The 24,620-nt window shown below is 32.8% G+C and overlaps 1 protein-coding gene across 1 annotated transcript; it reads left to right on the top strand.

Moving 5' to 3' along the window:
* Positions 1 to 17,485: 17,485 nt before the first annotated feature.
* On the top strand, positions 17,486 to 24,590 carry LOC144422983 (uncharacterized). The gene is made up of 9 exons (XM_078113123.1): positions 17,486 to 17,772; positions 18,254 to 18,443; positions 18,758 to 19,070; positions 19,791 to 19,885; positions 20,366 to 20,525; positions 20,900 to 21,034; positions 21,481 to 21,730; positions 22,744 to 22,897; positions 23,384 to 24,590. The coding sequence occupies exons 1-9, from the start codon at positions 17,563 to 17,565 to the stop codon at positions 23,701 to 23,703; spliced, it is 1,827 nt and encodes a 608-aa protein (XP_077969249.1). The 5' UTR covers positions 17,486 to 17,562; the 3' UTR covers positions 23,704 to 24,590.
* Positions 24,591 to 24,620: the final 30 nt, after the last annotated feature.

Genomic DNA, 24,620 nt, shown 5'->3' with positions numbered 1-24,620 from the left:
TTTCATAACTAAGAAGCTAATAGCTATGATTCTATGTTTATGAGTTTTGACGAATTAACGTCCACCCTTTTTAAGGATTCAACTAAATGTTATTACTTCACAGTTAATACTAATAGCGCGGTTACCTTTGCCTAAAAGTCATATGCAAGTTAGCCCTACCGTTGCTTGTTTCATCCCTTGCTTAGAAATGAAATTTATCAAATAATACAATTCGACAATTTTATTAATTCGAAAACGTTTGCTCCAACTTTCTTTGTGATATTTGTTTAATTAATATTATGATACAATGAAAATACGAATTTTTATATGAACAAATTCCAAAACAATGATTTTAGACTCCATTTGTTACTACTACCAATCAAGAAATAAAATACGTTAGATTAACCTGAACTGTTTTGAAAAAATTTTGAATTTATTCAATAAAACACAGAAAATCAAAAGTGATGTCATCACTGTATTGCGAGCCAGAATGAAACTAAAAGTCGGATACATCTTGTTGTGATTTCTGGATATTTATACTAAAATTTCAACATTCAATTATTCTATTGATAGAGAGCATCATGAGAAAAAATAAATAAACATCCGCCGCCCACGTGAAATTGTATTTGGTTTATTTATTTGTCTAATGTTCGACCACCATGCATGTGAAGCATTAGTTTCGAAGAGTTCGCATGATTAATAAACTAACATCCGTCTAACAATATTTTATTCCCAACCAATTAAAAACACCAATGACCAAAAATAATCATATTGACCAATAAAACAATATATTATCTCTCATGTTTATTTTAAACTTCAATTTGAATACACACTGTTAATTCTAATTCACGTCCCTTATGCTCTACCTAACTTTGTTCTGATTTGCAACTCTTATTAACTTTATTTATTCCAAAACATTATATATTTTAATAAAACTGGTTAAAAAAACACAATCTAAGACATTTCGATACTTGTAGCACACTTGACGTAGTCTGAAAAAACATTCTTTGCATTTCTCAAAACAGTTCAACAGAAATTTGACACTCATACTTGACTTTCTCTATATTTGTTTGCTTGTTTCGGAAATGTGAAAACTGAAATACGGGCCTAACATAAGCTTCCATCAAATAGTCAGTCAACGAACAGTACGACAGTATTATTCGTATATTAAACTCATTATAAATTTTGTACAAAAGCCCAGGCATTGGACATATCTCTCAGTCATAAACAAAATCATTTTTGATTCCTTATGTGTTTTGGGCACTACTTTCTCCAAAATTTTGTAATAAATATTGTTTGATCACGATCACAGTAAATCCTCCACACATTTCTTCATAAAATATATAAGATTGAATTGAAACTTAGTTATGAATTTTCAAGCAATTAGTTAAACGTCAAACATGTTTAAAAAAATTATTCACTTCTGCTTTACAAAACGATTTTAGCGAAAGAAACAACTCATATAAGTCAAACAAGTGAATCACACTTAATATTGTACATATTAGCTTGTGTTAAAAAATTCTCCATTCTCCCCGGAGTAAACCTAATTAGAGAGTATTGAATATAACCTCTCTGCACTTTCCAATAAAATTGCGATTCATATTCTGTTGTCTGAGTCTACCATTTTGAAGCGAGAAATTATATGTTTTAGGTTTTGTCACTCAAATTAGTCATCCATCCAGTCTATCGCCATATTTTTTTCACTCAGCGCTACGCGTGAGAAAGCGTTATCCATTTTGACAATTTATCAGGAATTTGTATTTCAAAGCCTGACAAAGTTGAGACCGGATCAGTTCTAAACTATTGAAAAATAACTAATAATTGTCCAACGATTTCTATGTCTGTTACTTGATCATCTATGCTGGCGACCACAGACAGACAGCAACTGAACTTTTCACATAGTTTTCAGTCCTCCCTATTTTTGTTGTAAAAAATAAAATAAAATTGCTTTTAGATGCCAAATAGTTGGTGTCAGATCATGTTTACGATGATATAGATTATAAAACAGCGTAGACAACGTATCCTAAGTTTTTTTGTCTAGAACGTATTTTACATAACAAAATTGTATCATATGTACGGTTTGTCATTTATAATTCACAACGTAAAATATCTTTAATACACTTCGGTAAATGCAAAATAATAAAAAGATACAAAAAGTATGATTGCTCAAAAATGTAGATAAGCATGTCATATACGAAGTAGGGTGCTCCTGAAGTATGCGCACCAAGATGTCGCATAACCTGAACCCTAACCTGGTACACAACCTGAGTTCAGGTTGTGCGCCATCTTGGTGCGCATACTTCAGGAGGTCCGGAATTAGTTTACTGAGATTTAAACTATGTTTGTTTGTAAGTAACTTTCAATCCAAGTTGATGTTATACAATCCGTTACCTCAGCTCCAAAATCAAATACAGGTAATTCGATTCTCATGATAATAAAATACAACTCTGCCTCTCGACTCCTTGCATTATGAATGACTGAGTAAATAAAATAAAATGCTTCAAGCTGTGTCGAAAGCAAAAGGTAAACTGTACGCTGGTCTTAACCTTAAATGTTTATTAATTGGTTTTATATTGTTAATTCCTGATTAAATAATTATTATTCGGTTTAGCTTAACTCGATTCCCGTCCCGTGAGAAAGTAGGAGGATTATTTTGTATTACTAGGATTATAAAATAAATCTTTTGTGCGTTTATTAGTAACATTTCCTACTTGTCTTGCGAATTACCAGTAGTAAACGAAATAAGTTAAAATACTGACATCAAACACTATCAACCAGTAGCTGTCTTATCATATTATTTTTACGAGCAAAGATGTAAAATACCTCATAAATATATAGAGAGAGAAACAACAATAACTAAGACTAATAAAATATTTATTTATTTTACTTGATCAAAGAATGTATCTCTATATCTTCATATATATATATTTTGTTATCTTTTTATGCTCTCCACAATATGCAACAGACGCAACAGCATATATTCAGCTAAAACCAAGTATAACCAGGAAAATTTCATAACAAATCATTCGCAAATTTACATTTATTTGAAAGATGAGTGGCGTAAAAAATTTACCTGGTTAAACCAAGAAAAAAATTTGAATTGAGACCCGCGTGCTTGCTCAGCGGGTATATCAAGATTAGCCTAAGGAATTTAATGACAGCTTTATCACGCGTGCTTGAGAAACAACTCCTGCTAACGTCAGCTGAAAGCCTGGTGCAACTTGAAACTAAAACTATCTGTGATTGATAGTTTTTTGAGGGAAACAGCGAAGTCTTAAACGCGCCCTTTCAAATCGCATTTTCATTCTATTAATTTTTGAATTCTAAGAAATTTTTTGTATCTCTTTCGACGACAATGCAAAACGACGAAGGGCGTTTGACTCTTTGTCAAGAAGACTTGTGTGATGGCATTTGTTATAATTCAAACAAAATATCAACCAGAAACACTTTACAAGCAATTACTGTGCGATCAAGCGTGAACACCAGGACAATGCGTGGCCCAAACACACATTTTCGCAACTGCTAATTTAAATTGAAAATTATATAATTTTTTATGGACATGCTAAGAAATAAATTATATTTATGGCAAGAGTTTTGATTTTGTCTTACATTTATATTTTAACGACTGGATTTTTTAACTATTTTGCTGAATTACTGCGCTAGAAAACTACAGACAATGCATGGCGACACTTCGGTCGCCCAAAATATGATCTTTTGATCTTTAAAATTTACTTAACTCCAGACTTTTGAAGATATTTGGTCAATATGTAAACAACGCAATACAAACCCACAACAACCTAAGCCGTCATATTCACACATTGTCAATCACGCCCCACTAGCTGTATGCCATTTTCACTTTACTTCTTTCAATCAAAATGTAAACTAATATTTTGACCCAGTATGCTGTGCAAACTAAAGATGACTCTTTGTTTCGGGAATAAATAATCAGAACGAAATTAGTGAGTAAGTGACAAAGTTAAAATATTGATACCAGTCTACCTGCCTATCTAGAAAATTGTTTTTATTCTGTTTGCTATCTACTTTGAACCGTTAATGTAAAAACTATTTCTCCTGCACATTCATATTCTTTACAGGTGAAAAGATTCATAAATCCTAACAATTTGTCACAGGGATCAAGCATATACACAAATTATTTCAGACCTTCGAGCATATATCTATTCGACGACAAATTGAGGTGTTTTATTGGATGGTGAACCACAAATTCCGTGACACCGACTCGATTTTACATGCCCGCAAAATTCTGGCAACAGTAATGTTTATTTGTCTTGAGGGCTTGAGCTTGACACCTTCGCGACAAACTCAATGGACCATTACATTTTCTCTTTATATGACGTCATCATATCAATCGTAAGATCTCACTTCTCCTTGACCTTGACAATTACTCAATATTCCTTGTTTGTTTATTTTAATTGCGTTTGAAAAGCTAGGATAAAATTGTACATGTCACTTAACAACAAAAGTTTATTTTCTTATGGTAAGTTCGAAAACATAAACATGCTAAAGTGCATAAAGACTACTAACAGGAATATTATCCAACCTGAATAACGTTTATACAATCATTCTATGATCAGCTGAAACGTAAGCTTATCATTCTATTTAATAAAACGATTTTATTTTCAATTATATTTCTATTATTTTCTGTTATAAATTGGGGGAAAGCCGTTGATTTATAGTTTTCAAGTTAAAAGCATCACTAGTTCGAGATAGACTAAAGCCATATAAGAGCTAGTAACAAATAGATAAAAGCTTTTGATTGAATTTTAATTATTGTAAGTAGCTTTACGATACACTTCTTCCAATTTAATTTTGACGAAACAACTATTTTTATTTTTGAATGGTTTCATCACAATGATATTGTTGTCTGCGTTGCCACACTCTTTCAGCTTTTATTTGTGTACACAGAACTCAATTGTAACCAAACAATCTACTCAAGATGGATTATTTTTGTTGGAGTTTGGTGACAACAGTTACCAACATGAACGTGTCATGTAGTCACCTGTTAATTAAACAAATTGAATCATAAAATGTGACATCAGTCGCTTCTCACAGTCACATTTGACACTTGCTAGTGATTTAAAAAAAAGTATTTTCAAGATGTTTATAGTGTTTCAATTTCGTTCGAATCCATGAAATATTTTTTAACATTGAAGTATATATTTCGATTTGACAAGATGTGTAGCGGAGGGCCACACGCGACTATGCTGCATGTATCTTAACGATGATTTTTTTTTAAATATTTTATGTCAAAAACTCCACATTGAGATCAAATATGTTTGTTCTTACATTTCAAACGAATACGTATCGAATTATTTTCCTATTTCTTAATCGGACATATTTGAAAAAAAAATATTATCAATCCAATTCAAATCCCTTTGCCTTTGCTTCATTTGTGCACCCTTTCAATTCGTTCATGTAATTTTCAAAACAATGAATTTAAATGGTGATATGCTGGTAAAGTAATAGCGTGGTTTTTGGTTAAATTAATTTTATATTTTATGAAACATTAAATAAGATAATTAAATAAAAAGAAAAGAATAAATTTGCAAAATGGGTGATGAGCAAACTGAATTAATGAAAGAAAAAAATATTTGTCGAATAAAAGATGAGAACTATTGGCTTGGAATCAAAGACGTTTTCAAAGTCAAATCTCTAAATTCAGTTGAATAATCATCTGAACAAAGAGTCGTTGAAGATTTTGCTTCTTGTCAACATGTTTCACTGTTTACCTAGAATTTTCAACCACTTCAAGAACAAAAATCGGGAGTATCCATCTTGAGTGGAAACAGCGACGTTTCTTTACTATTCAGACAAGCAGTTGCGACACTTGTATTGAGCACTCGACTTAGCAGTAAGTGAAATCAAATTGTTTCAAGCAATAGAATATCACAGAAAGTCATCAGTCAAAAACTTGAACCAAAACGGTACCAGTACCATCAATTGAAAGGTGTCCAAACGCTAGACTTTTACTACACTAAAGCAAAATTAACTGGAATTTTCAATACTCATCTTTCATGGGAAGACATAAAACGCAGTTACGTTTAAATGTTTGCATTATGGAGACACACTTAATCTGCGGACCATGACAAACAGACATTAACTTTGGACATAAGTTTCAACAAATATATTCCAGTGAGGTTATTGGTAAATTTAACTGGATGAAGCAGAATATCATTTAGAAAATCTTCAAATATTCTGAATGCTTGGATATGTTCTGTTTCACTAACCCTTATGATTGACAAAATTATGGCAAATTGACTTTTTTATGTTTTCATTAATTGGGGCACCACACAAATTACGCATACGGAATCTACCAGTCTTTTAACTTTTACACATGCTACTTTGATGTAATGGGTGGCACTCTTAAATTGTGCAGGAAACTTCGAAATGAATTGAAATCTGCTCGCAATTCAAAAGTTGATTTAATATATGTTTTGCTCAGGAATCAGAAAACGAAACAGTTTATATTTGTGTCAAATTCCCCCCAAATTTTTCTGTTTATATTCATATAATGCATGTATAATTATACAAAAAGCTAGCTAAAGCTTGTTTTCACAAATTGAAAACGAGCTTTCAACAGTACAAAGAAGTAGAATATAAAAACCTTTACGAATTAATCCATGAATAAAAATGACTGCGGGTATTGGTAAGTGCGCCATGCTCAAGCTGTGTTGTATATTATTTGCTCGAAGAATATAATCCTAAATATCCGGTTCATAGGTGACAATAAACAGATATAATCGATTATTTGTTTGACGATACGGATGATTCGTTTTTAATCTAGAGACACTATTGTGACGTCTTTTTATTGTTATTGTACTCTTATGAAGGACATCGGGCTAAAATTTACCACTTGGCTGCACAGAATCAACATACGAGTGACAGATGCGGAAGCGCGGTGCAGATTTGTGGTGCAAATATATCGACCCAAAAACCTATCCATGTGTTATTATATGTATTGTTGACATTTTATCTCCTCGGAGTATTACATCTAAGCTTTCTTATTGCAAAATATTGGAGGAATAGCTTTTACTCAATAACCGAATGAATGAGAAAAAAAAATTACAATTTTTTTTATATCAAAAATGCTAACATTGGCCACGTTAACATCACCGCCTAAAACATTCCATTTCACATACCGTATCGGAACCACATTGTCGGTCAGCTGTCATAGCGTTGGATTGCGCAAATAAATACTAACAAGCTAATTTTGTGAATGACCAGCAGTACCAGCTGCCAAACATTGGAAACGTTTTGGAAAATAATTTGTTAAAATCGGTAATTACAAGTGCTTGAAGTGCTTAAGTTTCCAAATAATTTTCGATATCTATTCAACTAACGGCTAAAAATATCATGTTTGTCTTTTTTCATCGTTTTAAAAAAAAGCATAAACATAAAAGGGAAGTCGATGTCTGTTCATTTTCATTTCAATATAATACATAAAAATAATTCATTAAATAAATAATTAATATAGAAATATATAAATACATGATGAATATAAACGACGCTCCTTAATTCCTATGGGAAATAAATTCAATAAATATAAACAATCTTTATTTTGACAAATAATATGTGTGGTCTAAAATTGTTTATCAGAACAACATGAGATTTTAAATTATCTCACGGACGCATTTAAAAAAAATGTTTTTTGTAATAAAGTAAAATTGGATTAAAATGTAATTTGATCATAGGTCGTATTTTTGGTGAGCAGAAGTAAAACAAAATTTTCGAAGTAAGTCAGCAGTTGAATTAAAAAGTATGTATCATTATTTAATATCGATATTATTTTATTTATATCAGTTATTCAATGTTATTATATTGATTGTCTACGCCTCATGAAAAAACAAAATTTTGGGCAGGGTTGAGACTTACCTTTCGTGTTCGGGTTGGCAGAAGATAAAAAAGTGTGGCGCTCACAAGTATGTCTTGCGGAACAACCAAAATTACCACAATATTATCTATCATTGTGATATTTGTACAATGATTAAATAAAATATGAAAACAGAAAATTTCACAGTAGTTGAATATCGCTCAAAAAGTGCGAATAGTTATTTCAAAATGGCGACATGAAGCCATCGCAATTAATATCTTTTGCGGCCAGTTGTCTAGCGGTCATTTGAATGAAAAATTATTGCCAACAAGCTTTATCGGATATTATACATCTATAATATATACCAAGTGGTGGGGTTTGTTAAACAACCTTACATGGTTGACTATAGAATCTCATTTTTCTTTCTGTAACGTCAAACAGAAAGACAGGTCCAATAACATTTGCGTCTGGGACCAATTAAGCGAGACCACAGTGGAAAACAACGCGGTATAATTGGATACCAATTACGCCGCAATGAGATGATCTCCCATCAACATGACGTGAATCTCTTCTTCAGTACTGATATTTATTTACAAGTCAATCCAATATGTGTGTATAGTTGTTTATTTATGAAATAAAATATATTAAAGGCTAAGATATCTAAGCAAAATTAAAACTTCTGTATATAGAGATTTTAAAAGCGTTTTAAATTATCAAATGTTTCATGAATATAATACCACCCCAACAGGATATTAATAAAAATACTGTAAATTAGTCAACCTGGTCAACTTTCTCTTTTCTTATTTATACTTCAATGACGTAAATTCAAATTGGTATTTAGTCCCTAAACGAATTTTTTTGGACACGAAATGCTTTCATGTTTAAAAATATGATGCAAAATATTAAATCTTGGACCTTGTTTATTCCAAACTTTCAATTTTATCCATGTGCTCCAAATATATGTAAATAAACTACTAATGTTCTTATTCCTGTGGTTGAGGTGAGTCGCGGGACTACATTAGAAGAAAGAAAAGGTCGGATGCAAGTGAAGTCACATTTCATTTCAAAACCCATTGAAGACAAAGTGTACATATGGGTCGTTTTGGTATTATGTTGATGTTCTTGTTAGTATTCTTCTTCTTGTTATGAAACAATTCGTTTCACTCATTAACTACAGGATTAATTGCTTTGAATTTTTTTACTGGTTAATTAAAGATTTTATTTTTTGCTAGAAAGCTATTTATTTTTTATTTATTTCATAATTTTCTGTGGATTTTATGGGAATCATTTTTTGTGTGCGCATCTAGTGGTGGTTCCTAGATCGGGTTAGCTGTGAAGACTGTCGTACCGGTAGTCGACTGCGGCAGATTGTATACTCGTACTGATTTGTTTTGGCCTTCGTGTGCATATATTTGGGACTCGCTCTCTTGTTTAGCACCCATTACACACCGAAAAACATTACATTTTGTTCATATTGTTTGTTAATTGGCCATTATAAATACTGAATTGCGATGCGAGAAAATTGGTCTTAGTATTGTTTTTGAGCATAACTGTATTGGAAACTTGCGTTTACATCGTTTTTATTCAATGTCCATAGAATGGTTCATTAGAAGGTGTAGAGTTCCGCATAATCCACATAGAGATAACATGCATTTGAATTTTAAAGAATTTTAATTCAGAGAACGGGAGCAGGAGAAGTGAGTAATTAGTATATATATTCACAAATAAGGATATTTATTTTGTAGCCTTCTTCAGATAATGCGGCTGGCTGCTGCAGGAGAAGGTCATCTCCGAGTTAGTCATGCCATGTCGGTACAGACCTGTGTTCATGTGAATCAGCATACAACCGCACATTGAGTAATGATCTTTTGTTTGTATCGAACTTTCTTCTCTCCTGTAGTATGTCGAGCATAAATATCATTCGCTGGAATAATTTTTTTTTGCATTATTCCAACATTTTTAAACCGGGTACTTTTCAAATTTACATAGAAGCATTCAAATTTTATACCGCAAAAGCTATTCAAATATTATTTCGAATTTTCTACTTAAATCAGCAGACAGGTTTTTCTATACAATCTTTCATAATACCAGATGCATGTATTTTGGTAAAATATTTTACGTTTACCGCGCTGAGGTTCTTGTCTTAGTTTCTTAATGTTCCTTTTGTGAAGTTTCCCATCTTATGCTCAGTACCTCGTATTATTTGCAGTTTCTCTAAATTAATAAACACTAGTAAAAACTTCTTCTTACAATTTTTTCTAGCTTCATCGAAAATCGAGTGAAAATCCCAACTTTTATATATATTTCGAATTCTCACGTGAGACAAATCAGAAGGTTTTTTGATTAGGTAAATATCTATTCAATACTTCCGTATATATATATTTTGTACATATTATTTTGTATTTTCATATATATATCCTAATCAGAATCGTCAACCTCTGGTACGTGCCAACCACAAGCGTTTAGTACCTAATCAAGAGAGATATGCTATTTGGCTGTTGTTGTGTATTTACTCGTCTTCAAATTAAATTATTGGTATTTATTGTCCTGTCAGTTTGATAATATTGAAACTATATGAACCAATGATGTTACAAAAAATGTTAATTGCCTTGAAGATGTTCACCGAGTTTAGTCCACTATTCAAAATCATCCGAAGTCATCTCGAATATCCCATTTTGATACTTTTTTCCCATTACATTGATTGACCACTGGGCTTATGTCAAAATTGAAATTTGGCAATGAATTATTTTTGAATAATTTTTGTATGGTCATTTTGCGTTTAAGGTGCGCATTAGATTATTGTTACTTCACTCTATTACAACATAAAATGAATTAAGCGCGGTGAACCACAACATCATTAGAGACAGACATACATCGTGGATCGGGGTTCTATTCGCGTGGTTTTATGCTCATTGGCGCCACCCTGTAAAGCTATCACATGAGCTCATCGTTGTCGTGTCCGCTCTTGTGGCTTATTTGAAATTCAAGCAAAATTTGGTGAGTATTATCAAAAAAAATGTAGCACAGCAATTTATCTTACAAACAAAAAGAAATTGTAGACTTAAAAAGGTTTGATTACAAACAAATAACCTGAAAATATTTTATCTTTTATCTCATTAGCTTTCTATTTCTCGATGATTGTTGTAAAAAGCCTGATTCAGCATTGGATTCGTGATTGGAATGATCACTTAGTTTTGTGTGATTAGATTCCTGCTGTATAGTCCTTATGTGTTCCCCCCAAAACCTTCGAAAAAATATCCATTAGAATTTTTATACTCCCTTTTTAGATGTAAATTATGATTAACATCTACATCTTCTTATTGCTTCACACCATGGATAATGTGATTATTATCGCTAGTCTCTTGAACTTGAGGTATTTCTGCTTCGAGGGCAATAGGTTGGTCAAAAAATAATACATATGTTGCACGAAAACTGTAAGTGTCTCATTGGTGAATAATCATTGATAGCGTGTTTAAAACGACATTTCGTCTGATGCATTTATTGAAACTAATTTCAAACCGATAAAATAAGGTCAATGGTAAATTACGATGTAATCAAAATACAAATGTGAAAACACATAAAATGTAAATTGTACCATTTTTGATTCTCAAAATTATTCGAGTGGTAGATTTTTATTTCAACTTAGTTTCTGCTAGTCTATTTGACCGTTTTTATTTAAGCAGTCTATATGCTGATTAACGATAACACCGTCATGCTTGTGGTACAAGCAATCACAGTTAATTTTTACAATTCATTTACAATTTTTTCGTCAAGTATATGCGAGTTATTTTAACACACTAATAACCTTTAGCCGCTTGCTAAAATGTTTAAAGCGTTGAATACCATGAAGCACTTCCTGCAATAAAATACGTCACAGCAGACTCAAGATAATCATAATTAATATACGAGTACGTGAGCGCAGGCAGATATGCGTACAGGTATACACTTACAATTTGAATTCTAAGTATTTCGTAAAATGTTTATATATAATTCTATATTTTACGTAAGTATAAAAAATAGACTATATTCATAAAGCCGACACTAAATTTTGTAGAGAAAGTTTCATCTGACCGACTCATTAGAAATCCGGTGCTTACATACGATAGGATGTAGTAAAACAGTAGGAAAAAAATATTTGGGCTAATACGTAAAGTGAGTGAATTTTTAAGTGAGATAAAGGAAGCAATCAGAAATATAAAAGGCGGCTTGTGTAAGAACTGTACAGCCCACCTGGATTTTGAATCAGTATAATTATGTTTCATAGTACGGCTCACAGCTGAGCATTATATTGGTCACCTATTTATAAGATGAGCAATTTACTGAGCGTATTTCAGTGGAGGAAATATTTGCGTATTCAGTATAGCGCAATTTCCGGACGCGTTTGAAAGATTGTTTACATCCGGGTTTGAGTGCAGGCAATGGAACAGAACTTAAGCTTCATAATGACCAGTGAATTATTGGCAGTGAAATACTTTGAAATAGAAAACCTCATGTTACGTTTGATGCCGAAATATGCATCTATTTGTCGTAAGTAAGATTAATAACCATTAGCCTTCCTTGGAACACTATGGTGGTCCCGAACAAGCAGATTTTATGCTTCTAACTAATGGAAACAGTCTTTGTCAACAACTTTTGGAATAATTTACCGGTATGTTAGTATCTCCTGCTAGTGTTCTGATAGGATCGAATTATAAAAAAGATGCAATACGCCCCTTTTCCAATTAGATGACCGAATATAAAAAGCAGTATGAAATATACCGTGAATATTAATCACTTCAGCCTTACTCATCACATTGTAAAATGCAAAAATTCCTTGGATGTGGCTGTAACTCGCCTATCTAACTCGTGTTGACTGTGCTAGCAGTTGATAAATCCAAATATGAACAGTCACAAAGACAACCTAGTTTACGTCGAATGAAATGTCATCTTATGTGACGTCACAATAAATCGGAAATGAATTTGTCATCAGCGGTGGCGGGAACGAAGCACAGGATATATGTATCGCATAGTCATAAGTGATATATAATTAGACGCGTATAGCAAATATTTTAGAAAGAGCTAAGTTGATAATTGAATATTTATTTTTTTATATATTATATGTTAACCAAATGCTTTAAATTACAAGAGACGAATTTCCGTTAATGGTATTGATATAATTACATTCGAGACCAATTTTGACAGAATAGATTTGCACGCAGTTATTTAATCACCAGACCAATTTGCTCAAGTTTTAAAACCTTCATAGGCTTAAATTTAAGCAGTTTGTCAACTTCGTGCAAGATAAAAGAAAAGTCAAGGGCGAAATATTAATGAACTTTTCATAAAATCGCCTAGTTCCGATCTCACATCCTTAAATACACGTTTATTCGTAAGTAAATGATAAAGTTCATTTCGTCTTCGTAGTCAGTATAAAGGCAATACATGGGTGATAAAACAAAGGTGTTTCAGTCTTAGACATGCATGATTTTAGCGATCATGAGCTGTAGTGATTAGATTTGTCTTCTATACAAGGACCTCGAACAAATGTCGATATTGGTCAGCACACCACGGTTAGTTACTGTGCTTCGAATCATAGACGTGAAATTTTAGACTTGGGCCGTCACTGGGATGTTAAGTATCAATAGGCTATATTTTTTGAAAGCTGCCTTAGTGGGGTTAAAGTCGTAAATATGAAATAATATTCAGAAGTGGTTAAGAACATAAAATGCAATAACACATTTGCGGATGTAAATATAGATATTATTCGTTTTCTAAAGTAGAGAAAAGGATTTGAACCGGTTGGTGTGATTCTTTGATGAAAACTATCTCTAATTTCTCAAGATTAAATACCAAGATTTATTGATTGCAATTTGGAAATTGTGACAAAGTATCGTGTTGTGAGCCTTAAACACGTGATAGACTCTTTAACCGTTTAACGTGATTGAAATCTGCCATTACAAAGCATATATTGAAATAGAGACATAGAATAGGCCTTGGGTGAAAAATAGCTTATACTTTCCTAATAAAATACAACAATGGATGCAGGCACGCGGAAGTAGGAAACGTAAAATAGATAATGAGCATCAGAAAATAACTGTATGAACCGTTGGCAAAGTTTGCGTAAAGCGTCATATCCTGTGCGCGTACTGTTCACTATTAAAATTGATGGTGAATTTCACCAACAAGTGAGCACTCATCAAGATGACAATTGACAGCAATAGCATAGGTTCACCCGGTGCAGATTTCGTTTTAGTAAACCTAAAGTTTCCAACCCAGTGAGATAGATATTTGAGAAGACTGGTAATGAAGATAGCTGATGACAATGCGGAAACGAATGGCAAATGAGGACGCGTCATACTGTATACTAAAGCAGTAGGTTTAAATAACTGATGCTTTATTAAATATCATTATAGTAAACAAATGCAATTGGATAGACGATAACTGTTGAATTATTAATGCAATTATTTGAATAATGAATTATTGCTACTAAACTTATTGTTTTAACTTAACATTAAAATTTATTTAAAACTTCAAAAAAGGATATATTTTGGTATTTGTTTCGACTTTAGGTATGCATTCACCGGGTACGGTTTCATGTTTTGAGGTGTTTGCCATTCATACTTGATACTGACAAAATATGTGTTAGTTCTAATTGAACTTGCATTTTAAAATACTCACAAATTAGTCAGATATATCTCAGATTATTTTAAAATCGAATCCAATCAAAAGCAATTTTGCATTCTGCTGTAATAGTTTTCGCCTATTCGTACAGTAGATAGCTACAATCTGGATCTATCTTGGAAACAGTCTGCATTCTGCAACTTGTTAGGCGTTACAGTTGAAAATAGTGGAGATATATTGATATTTGCCTAACACAGGTATTTTGTAAACGACAATTATCATAAGACAAATGGGAATTAGGTACGCCAATACAGACAGGAAATAAGGTACTCTGTTATTGGACACGAAATGTACATATGGTCCGTTTTGTTATTGTATTTTCACGTTTGATTATGAGTCAAATTGCAAATTTAACATTCTAAATTGTCATTGGGTATTCCGAATACCAGAATGCTACCAAAAGCAAATTTAATTGCATGATTGTATGAACGATTTGTATACCAATTTATCCAATTTCGGATTATAGTCATTTATCGGTCGTTGGTATCAGAATGATATTTAAAGTAAAATTCAGACTTCTAAAATGCTAGAATGGCATATCGCAAGCACAGCGATGAAAATTGTGCGCTGCAAATTGCGCTATCTGGTACACTGTTGCACTATATATGTTGTGATGGTAAGCACAGAGGACATCAGCTTGCTTGTGTCACGTAGTTTAACGTGCAGTTCAAGATTCTGCGATTACTTCATGATTAATTAAACTTGAACGTTGAAGTGTAACATTAGTTCGCAAACTCGCCTAATATGTAAAACAATAACATTTGTAAGTGGATATAGGAATTTTGTATGATTATTCAGAAAAGAATTTTTTTTCTTAGTTTTAACAAATTTCTCAAAACATGTAGTCAGTGACAATTAATTTGATGAAAAAGTTGGCGTTCGTTTCGTCTGTCTTAAAAATCTATCGCAAACTGAGTCACATTGCAGTGGAAATAAGAGAATGCAAACTGCAGGAAAAGTTGCAAAGATTGCAATCACGTTAAAACTAATTACCGGCTGACTAAACAATGGCGTTTCCGATTAAATCGATTTATTCTTTTATCTAAAGCCATAGCGTTTTAATGAATAACAGAGCGTGATATATCGCTAGTCCTTGTAATAAAAACGAAATTTAAGATAATATATATGAATAAATTTTGTACGCCTGAAAATTACGATGTACAAGCTACGCAGACAATACGTCAGTTTTGTTTGACAAACTATTGGACGCTCACCGTATTCGCCCTTTGTTCCGGAGGATATTTACATCGTCACAGGGAATTACAGTGAAAACATTATTTACTTTCAGCCTGCACTAGCTATGGGCCATAAATACAGAGATGGTTAGATCACTATTTCTACGTAGTTCACGTATGAAGCTAAGTGTATCTTGAAGCCAAGCGTTTTCTTAAATTTTTGAGGTCGAATGCTAGGCCAGAAATAGGATGCTTGACTGACCAGCAATATTTTAGTTTGTATATAAACAGTAAATTGTATTTTGCGGTAGGCGATATATATGCAGGGTAGATTCGATGCGGTACAAGAAATAGTATGCTCAGATAGGCTGCATGGCCACAAGGAAAAGATTGGGGTATTGAAGTTCTGGTAGAAGAAAAGAAGTTAGAAAGGTTCGGAGGCAACTATCTTCGCAATTACTTACGTAAAGTCTGACAGTGATCATGTTCAATTCATATTAGATTTATATTGAAAATCTCGCATTTTAGTTACAAATTCAAACAACGCTAAAGATTAAAATTTTCTTGTTGTCTCAGAGATTGTTTATCTTTATTTTTAATTTGGCAAGAAAACTGCGATATGTCACGATTTTGTTCATTTATCATTTGTAGCATCACTTGAAAAAGTATTAGTCACATTTTAATGAAATGACGTATTTATTTGCTTTTGAGATTATAAAATTTACAGACTATATATTTTTTATGGTTGACTGATTTAAAATGATTTAAAATATTTTATTCATAGTGACATCCCAACTACTTGTTTGTCACTCTTTTTGAGACCTTGCCTCGTGATTATTTTGACTTGGATTTCTGCTTAAAAAATCTAGCGAACGATCTTGAAAATTTATTCCCAGTGCTGAAACGCATTATCGGAATGTAGATGTAGTAAAAGAACAATATATGATGCGCGAATGACTATTTTTGATTAGTGTACAAAAGCTACAAAATAGCATTTACGTCGAAAGAAATTGAATAGCATTTTGACGTGGGCGTTTGCGCATGAAAAAGAATAGAACAGACAGTATTCGAAAATAAATAGATTTCAAAAATAGATTGTCTCCGCTGGCACGTAATATTTCCGCAAAACAAGGAAAGCGTTTTACTAAAATGTAGAGATTGCGGCACATTCACACTAGCAAATTAGTGCAAGTCTTGACAAAAATGAATAATTCCGTGTGTTCCAGAATATTTTGCCATCGTTATTTCTGAGATTTTGGGGAATGTTCAATGATAACGCCTATGACATACCATAGCTTCTAAGCGTTGCCACGTGCCACACGGTATGGAATTAAAAAGCAATCGAATATTTTTTGAACCACTATTGTTTTTTTTATAAATACGCTCCAAAAAATATAGCAGCGGATAAGTGAGGCTAACGATTTTACGCAGTTTGTGCTAAGAATGTTTACCCTGGTCACATGGCTGAAGGCATTGAGAACAGCAAAGGAGAATCACTAAGATAGTGAAAGAAAACGATAGTGGTGTTATCACAAGACTTCAATGCGTGGTATTTATAGTAATTATGTTTGAAGAAATGAAAGTTATTCAATATTTGTTTCAAAGTGAAGTCATTTTCTAGGCAGTATGAAATTCCGTTGCTGAAGATATTGCAGCTAAGTGCTGCACGAAATTTGATATAAGTTTTATGAAAACAGGAAAGTAAAATAAGTTTAACATATACCATCTGACAAAGACTCAGTAAGTTACGAACACACGAACCCTTGTTCAACAACCGTCGGTATTAGTTCTGTTGAATACGCTCTTTGGCAAAATTAAAAACTATAAATCTCTCTTTTTGTATGTAGATTACCTAAAGCGGTAATGTAACTTTATATTTTCAAATTAATAAATATTTGCTTGTAAGCATAAAAGACTGAAATGGAAAATACCACAGCGTCAAAATTTCTGAATGCGAGGGTGCTAGTAGGAGGAAAAAATCCATTTGAAAAATATTTAAAAACATTGAGCACCACAACAACAACTTTACCTACAACAACAACAACAACTCAAGAAATGGAAGAAGATATAACAGGAGTAGAAGGGAGAGTTTTGGTGCCCGAAGTGGAAGTTTATGTCACTAAAAATACGGTACGAATTGAATAATTTTGTCAGTAGACATAATATAATATTTAGCATAGTTTGATATATGCATGAGTACATATTCATCGTAAAACTAAACAACTTCTCAGTTTATGAATACGTACGACACTGTCTGCGCACGATTTGATTAACGCTTAATTTGACAAAAAAACATTACAAAAACTTGTTTTCATAGTAGATTTGCATTTTGTCTATGTTCCTATATCATTTACTAGTTATGTATTAGTGCTCCATCACGTGAATAAATTTGTGAAGTTATTGTTATCACATTCATCTTATGTTTTAGGAAAATTGTGATTTTTGATTGATAACCCGTAATGAGAATCAAACAAAAACAACAATAAAAAATAGAAGGACTTTTCTGATTTAAGTAAACATTGTTTCGCCATTTCTTACTTGTATTCAAATGGCTATAATCGTGTTATCGTCTGAAGATAAAAATACTGAAATTACTACTAATTTCTATCAGAATGTAAACGTTGGAAACGGATCCTCTGCACCAGAGTATGAATATGGTTTATGTAGTCCTTATCCGGCATGTAATCCTATTGGATGCAACAACGGTAATATTGCACCAATCGACTGCCTGCAATGCAACAAGCCTGCGGTTGGAGCAACTATATTTGGAATGTTTTTTCTATCTTTATTCATAATAATAGGTGAGAATATTTATTCACGAAATCTCTGTGATTCAAATTTACTTTATGATTCTGTCAAGAATAGTTTGTTTATATTTGACCAGATTTTCCATCAGAAAGTGACGTAGTATATGTTATCATTAGTTATTTTATACACGAGGGCTATTTTTAAAAATTCTCTACTCAAATTGCAAGCCTTATCTATTTGCTGTTTTATGAATGAGTCAGGTCTATTACGAAATATATAGCCTAACGTATTTTTACAAAGCTTTAACAATAATTTGAAATCGTCAAAATAATAAAAAATATCATATTCTGCTTTTTTCCATTTGCAGCAAATTTTCTTGTCATCCGAGTTATCCTTCAAACCCCGTCATTGCGTCGAAGACATGGGTTCATCAAACTGTCTTTAGCAACATCCGACTTACTCGTGGGTCTGTTCGTTCTTCCTTCCGGTATTGCAAATTTAATGACGTCATTGTACTACCCATACACCAGTCAAAGTTCAGACGACGCTGAATATTCTTTTATTGACCACGTAAATCACCTGACGCAAAAGAATTCTACCAGAAGTGTGGTGTTTGGAACGATTACTATTGTTTCAGTTATATCGTCGTTATATAATCTTCTATTGTTGAGCGTAGACAGGTAATTCTAATTCATGAACTTTTATATATAAGATTTTATAAAATTTACTGTTTATAATGCTTACTCCTTCACATCCAAGAATGTCAAAAGTAGAACTTCATATAGTTAGACATTGGTAGGTAGGATATACACTTGTAAACGTAAAGTACTGTGAAAAATTACTAAAATGTAGTCAAGTGCCTGTAAAAGATATTTCTATTGAGCTCCTTCTTAAATTTAAATATATAGATCCGGTGTTTGTAAGAAATGTCGTCACGAAGTGTATATCATACGATAGGCATTACCCTTTTCCCGATGACGTCAATCTTATAGTGTTTTCCAAAAAGTTCCAATTTGTATGTGTCAGAAAATTGCTCGATTTACTAGTAAGTATTTCAAGTTGTTACGTTTTTTTTTCAAGTAAACACTGTTGTTTTGTCGGCCGCTTCGTTTTTTTCTCTTATGCAACCCTAAATATTAATATTCTAATCGTCGCGAAATTAAATTAATCCAAATCATAATTACAACATTTCCTATGCTTTTAAATAATTAAGCTTCTGGATAAAGTATTCTTTTTCTAGTTCATGTGAAAGTTTAATTGACTATTCATGGGTCATTTTCGTTTACTCATACCTATTTTATCTAATTGGCATGGCCGGATATTTATTACCTATAGGAGCTGTAAACCCTCACGTCCTCAATTACAACACTGATGCGCTTCAAAATATTCATTTGCTTCAGATTTTTAGCAATCGCGAGACCTTTGAAGCACAGATCTGGTGAATATTTTTCAAAAAAACGTTTATTTATCACGATTGGAGCTGCATGGGCAATTGGTAAGTTAATGAAATAAATGAATAAAATGAAAACGTGAATTCGTGACTTGGCAAAGTGGCCTAATCTGTAGGCGTCACAATTAAACATGTTGGATTAAATATATTGCTCAAAAATTCGAATGAATGATTCTGCTTCCCCAAAATTATGAGCATCTCCATGTCCGTAGACATTGTCCAAAACCACATTTCCAATGGCGGTGTGAAATAACGCTGCATAAAATCAACTAGAATAAAGATAAAGTAACAGTTTAAAATACGATTTTTTATAAATTATGCTGATTGCTGAATTGTGAAATCGTTCTCATCGGTGGATTTACCTCATTTTATGAATAAAGATGTTTGGTTTTCAATATATTTATTCTATATAAAGATATATTTTAGTTTAATTAGTTCTCGTTCATTTATTGAGTTTTTCCATTTGTGACGCCATAGCTATAAGATGCATAACGATTCAGCTCTATCAAAATACTTCATTTCCAGGAGTTTGCCTCGCTATCATTCCCGGATTCTTTCCTGACCATTTTGCCTATGAAATGGACGTGACGACGTTTTTCTACATACAACGAGTTGAAACCGGAGTTAACGGTGTACAAAATCACAAATTCTGGCCATACTACATCACTCTCATTATTGGTGGACCGTAAGTGTGCTCAACGTGTTTCCAGTGTCCATTGATTGAATATTCTAATTTACTAAAACAATATTTAACATCAATAATTATATACTAAGATCGTGAGAATGTGTACTTTGAAGTAAAGTTTCTGAAAACATTTTTAATGTTTTTAGCAAAAATAGCAGACTTAAAGATTAAAGTTAATAGTCATGGGTTTCGCCTATTCATGTCGGGAAAATTCTTGATTCTAATATTCCTGTGATTCTATTTTTTTTTTCTTGTGACGAAAGAAGCCACTGGAAGGCTATTACCTACATTTCACTGTTTTAACCTTAAAGTTTCCTGGCCATATATTTGAGTATTGCTATCCTGTATGCAGTTATTGTTATTCTGCATTTCAGTTATTTTCTCACGGTACTATTGAACCTCATGACAACAATTTACACCTGGAAACGATTACAAACACGTAGAAGACTGAGTAGCAGAAGGAATATGAGTAAAAGTGCAATTGAGAAAAAATGTGAGAGAAACAAAAGGTAATGTATTACAACGCACCAAAGCAAGATATGCGATCGATGTTTTCAGTGGAGTTGTAGTCGTGTTTTTAAGCACCACAGTTTGGAGTCGTTTGAACATATTTGAGGGAAATAATCGCAGTTTAAATTTTCTATGAAGAAAAAAAAGTGTTACTTGCAGCATGCACCAAATTATTTATTAACAACATTTTTTCGGGGTCAAAATTTTTCTCAACTTCGAAATCGGGATCCCAAGTTGGAGTCAAATTATTCTCGACTCCTCCTCGTTAAATCACTTGAACACTTAATTTTACATAAACACTTTTGAATGCATCTCTTCTATAAGAGTGATCCGTGCTTGCAAGTGTATGATATGAACGCCTATTGGTGCTCACTGGCTCAACGCAATAAGTAACATCGAAAATTATTTCATAAGATTGACTCTCATTCAAGTATATTACCTTCAGAATACAGATGCTTAAAAAAGCTTATCCGGAAGCTATGATTGATGAAGATGATACGGGAAGTAGTTCAAAAGGATTTAGAAATATCTTTAATAAAGGTACTCCACGACATCAAGCTAAGCAAGAACATGGAACTCATAAAGAAAAGGAAAGCTGGTTAACATGGTGGCATAGCGATGATAAAAAAGCAAACACATCCGCGTCAAACAATGTTTCAACGGAATCAGAAGCTTCTCAACAATCTTCACAATCGGTAATTAACTTTCTCTATTTATTTCATTTAAAATGTAGAAGAATAGGTATTTGGTAAAAACGAATAAAGTCAATCTTTTTTATAGAGTGGAAACCCAATGAAACATTCCAGAGGCTCTAGGAACCCCTGTGCAATAATTTAATTTTATTATTGAAAAATCAACAGTTGATTGTTAAAATAAAACTGAAATGCAACTGTATTGGTGGCATAACAAAATGATTTTTATGATAACTATGTGTTTACACAATAGAAGTGTTTGTTTTGTATTGCACTGTTTACCTACTCTTGGCCATATTGTGGCCCGCGAACAATGCAAAAATAATTTTATGGCCCCCGGAGCCGCCAACCTTGGTCCACACTGGTATAGACTATAGTATAAATAGAGTATAGACGGTCGGATTTAATGTAAACTTGCGGAACCGCTGGACTGGCAAAACCCTAGTGTGAGGGCATTTCTGAACTTCATTTCACTGTGAAATATACATAACGTTGGAAACGGATGTGTCTTTTTAATCTTGACATGGAGCCGTCTGAAAATATTTGGTGCTCGTAGGGAACAATGGACCGGGGTCCAGTGGGACATGCTCCACAGTGGGACACTTGACAGACGTTTTTTAAAGCATGTTGGTAGTTAAATGTGTATTTGAGTTGTGTTAGTGTGCAGCTGGACTCTTTAATTGGATAGAATAGTTAAATGTGTGTCGCCTTTGTGTTTTCTAGTTACTGATTACAAACTACATTTACCCCCCTCTGCATAAGTCCTGTAATGTCAAATAAATGTGCAGATTATAGGGCTAAAAATTGCAGAAGAAAAAAGTGTCCCAACCCTCCTTATTCCTTAATTTGGCCTATTGGTTAGATGGAAAGGGTTGAAAACTTTTGCATCGGCATGGTCCGGAATAGTTACCGATTTTATAAAGCCTATTAGATATGTAGAGTCATATAATCAATATTAAATATTTTTGCGAACCTGAAACATTTGCCGATTATTGTGTTTTTTTCTCTATTTGCAGCCTCGTTTTCAAAGAACACGGGATCAGCTTCACATTGTTAGAGATATTTTAAATCCGACAAAAGCAAGAAATCGAGCCAAAGAATTTACTGCGAAGTACAAATCTCATGTCCGAGTTCTGAAAATAATTATTGCTATGGTTCTTGGCTTCACAAGTAAAAACAAATATATTTAAAATACAATTAGTTTGTAATTATCAGGTAATAAATTTTGGCAGAAGATGGAAATTATATATTTTAAAACCATCGGAAATTGGTCTAGATTATTCGTAAATTTCATCTTGACTATTGATATTTCAAAAAATACTTTTATTTGCTGTAAAAAAGTCCCAGTATAGAGCCCACCAGGTGTGATTAACTGTGGTGCACTTGAATATTATTATTTATTTATATTAACGCTTATACAATATATATATTTATTTTTTCTTGAGATGAAATAATTTATAATAAGTGCAATGAGTCGTGCGTTGCTTACTGTGTAAATTTTTCACTCAAAATGAACTTTGCATTGTTATTATTGAAGAAATCTGATATCTCCCCTCAACAGGTTAAATAGTTCAAATTTTGAAAACTAATTCAGTAGATATACTGTGTTGAATTCATAAAATGAATTTAATGTTCGAATGTTTTGTTACATTTTAGTGTGTCTGCTGCCGTATGTGATCGTTTTACTCAAGATATCCGACAAATCATTGACGTGCAACAACATGGCCGTGCCTTTCACGTTTGCCATGTATTTGCTTTTCGTAAACAGCGGCCTGAACTTCATTATTTACAACTTATGGCATCCCGAATTCCGATACAATTTGATAAAAATGTTTAGAAACGATTTCTCGAGAACAAACGGCTTCAGGAGAGCTGCGAGTAGCTTTTTCACAACATCTCAGAAAGGACCAGAATCATCAATGACATACGGAACAAAGGCCAGCAATTCTGTCGAGGAAGTAGAACATGACTCGTGATGTGGTTGACTGCAACAACAGCATATGGCGGTTCATTTGAATTCATTAAATACTGCTGGTAACAAATTACCTGTCAATGTCGACAATGCACCGCGATTCACTCTATCTTTTGACTCAATTGTGATCAAAATAAATAACGACTTATTGTCTGAGCGGAAACAGTTTTTTCAGAAGATTCAACGTGTTTTCATTATTGTCTAACAAACACTGTATGCAACAAACTGGTTTTGACAATCAAAAATGCTTAATATTCGACGAAATTTAACTGTAACCGAATAAGCCGGGGGGAGATTAGTCGACCAATCGCAAAGAACGCTAAATATTTATCTCCTGAAGAATATTTGGCAAATGGCAAGATAAAAAAATCGCCGCCGTCGAGAATTATGATCATATTATATTTTGTAAAAAACGATGATAACGAAAATAACCTTAGCAAAACATTTTTTGTTTAATTATACATTCATACATTGTTTTTTTTTAAATTCTGTATACTCTTACGTTTCAAGTGCATTTCATGCTTGCGCTCAATTTCTAACAATATATATTTGCACTCAAGAAGTATTCGTTTCATTTTTCTCCTATATTTTGTATCATATTAGGTATAATAGCGTTCTTATTTTGCTACTTATTCTATCTGATCAAGAAGAGAAATATATGCCTACCGACTTCCCCCACAATGTGTGCGTTTCATACGCCTATGTAAATTTGCTTTGAGAGAAAATTTCTAGTCTTCCATAATTAACCGTTCATCGCATTATTGAGCACAAGTTTATACATATGAATCGTTTTGTTAAATTACTGTTTTTCTATCTTTGGTGGAATGATTTGACCGTAAATTAAAATCCAATCAATATATATCAAATTTACGTTTGCCCGTGGTGGTTTCAATAAACTCGCTGCTCGACAAAGATGTGCGA

This window comes from Styela clava, chromosome 5 (assembly GCF_964204865.1).
Source record: "Styela clava chromosome 5, kaStyClav1.hap1.2, whole genome shotgun sequence".
Lineage (NCBI taxonomy): Eukaryota > Metazoa > Chordata > Ascidiacea > Stolidobranchia > Styelidae > Styela > Styela clava.
The sequence above is the reverse complement of the archived record's forward strand: the minus strand, read 5'-3'. Positions and strand labels throughout refer to the sequence as shown.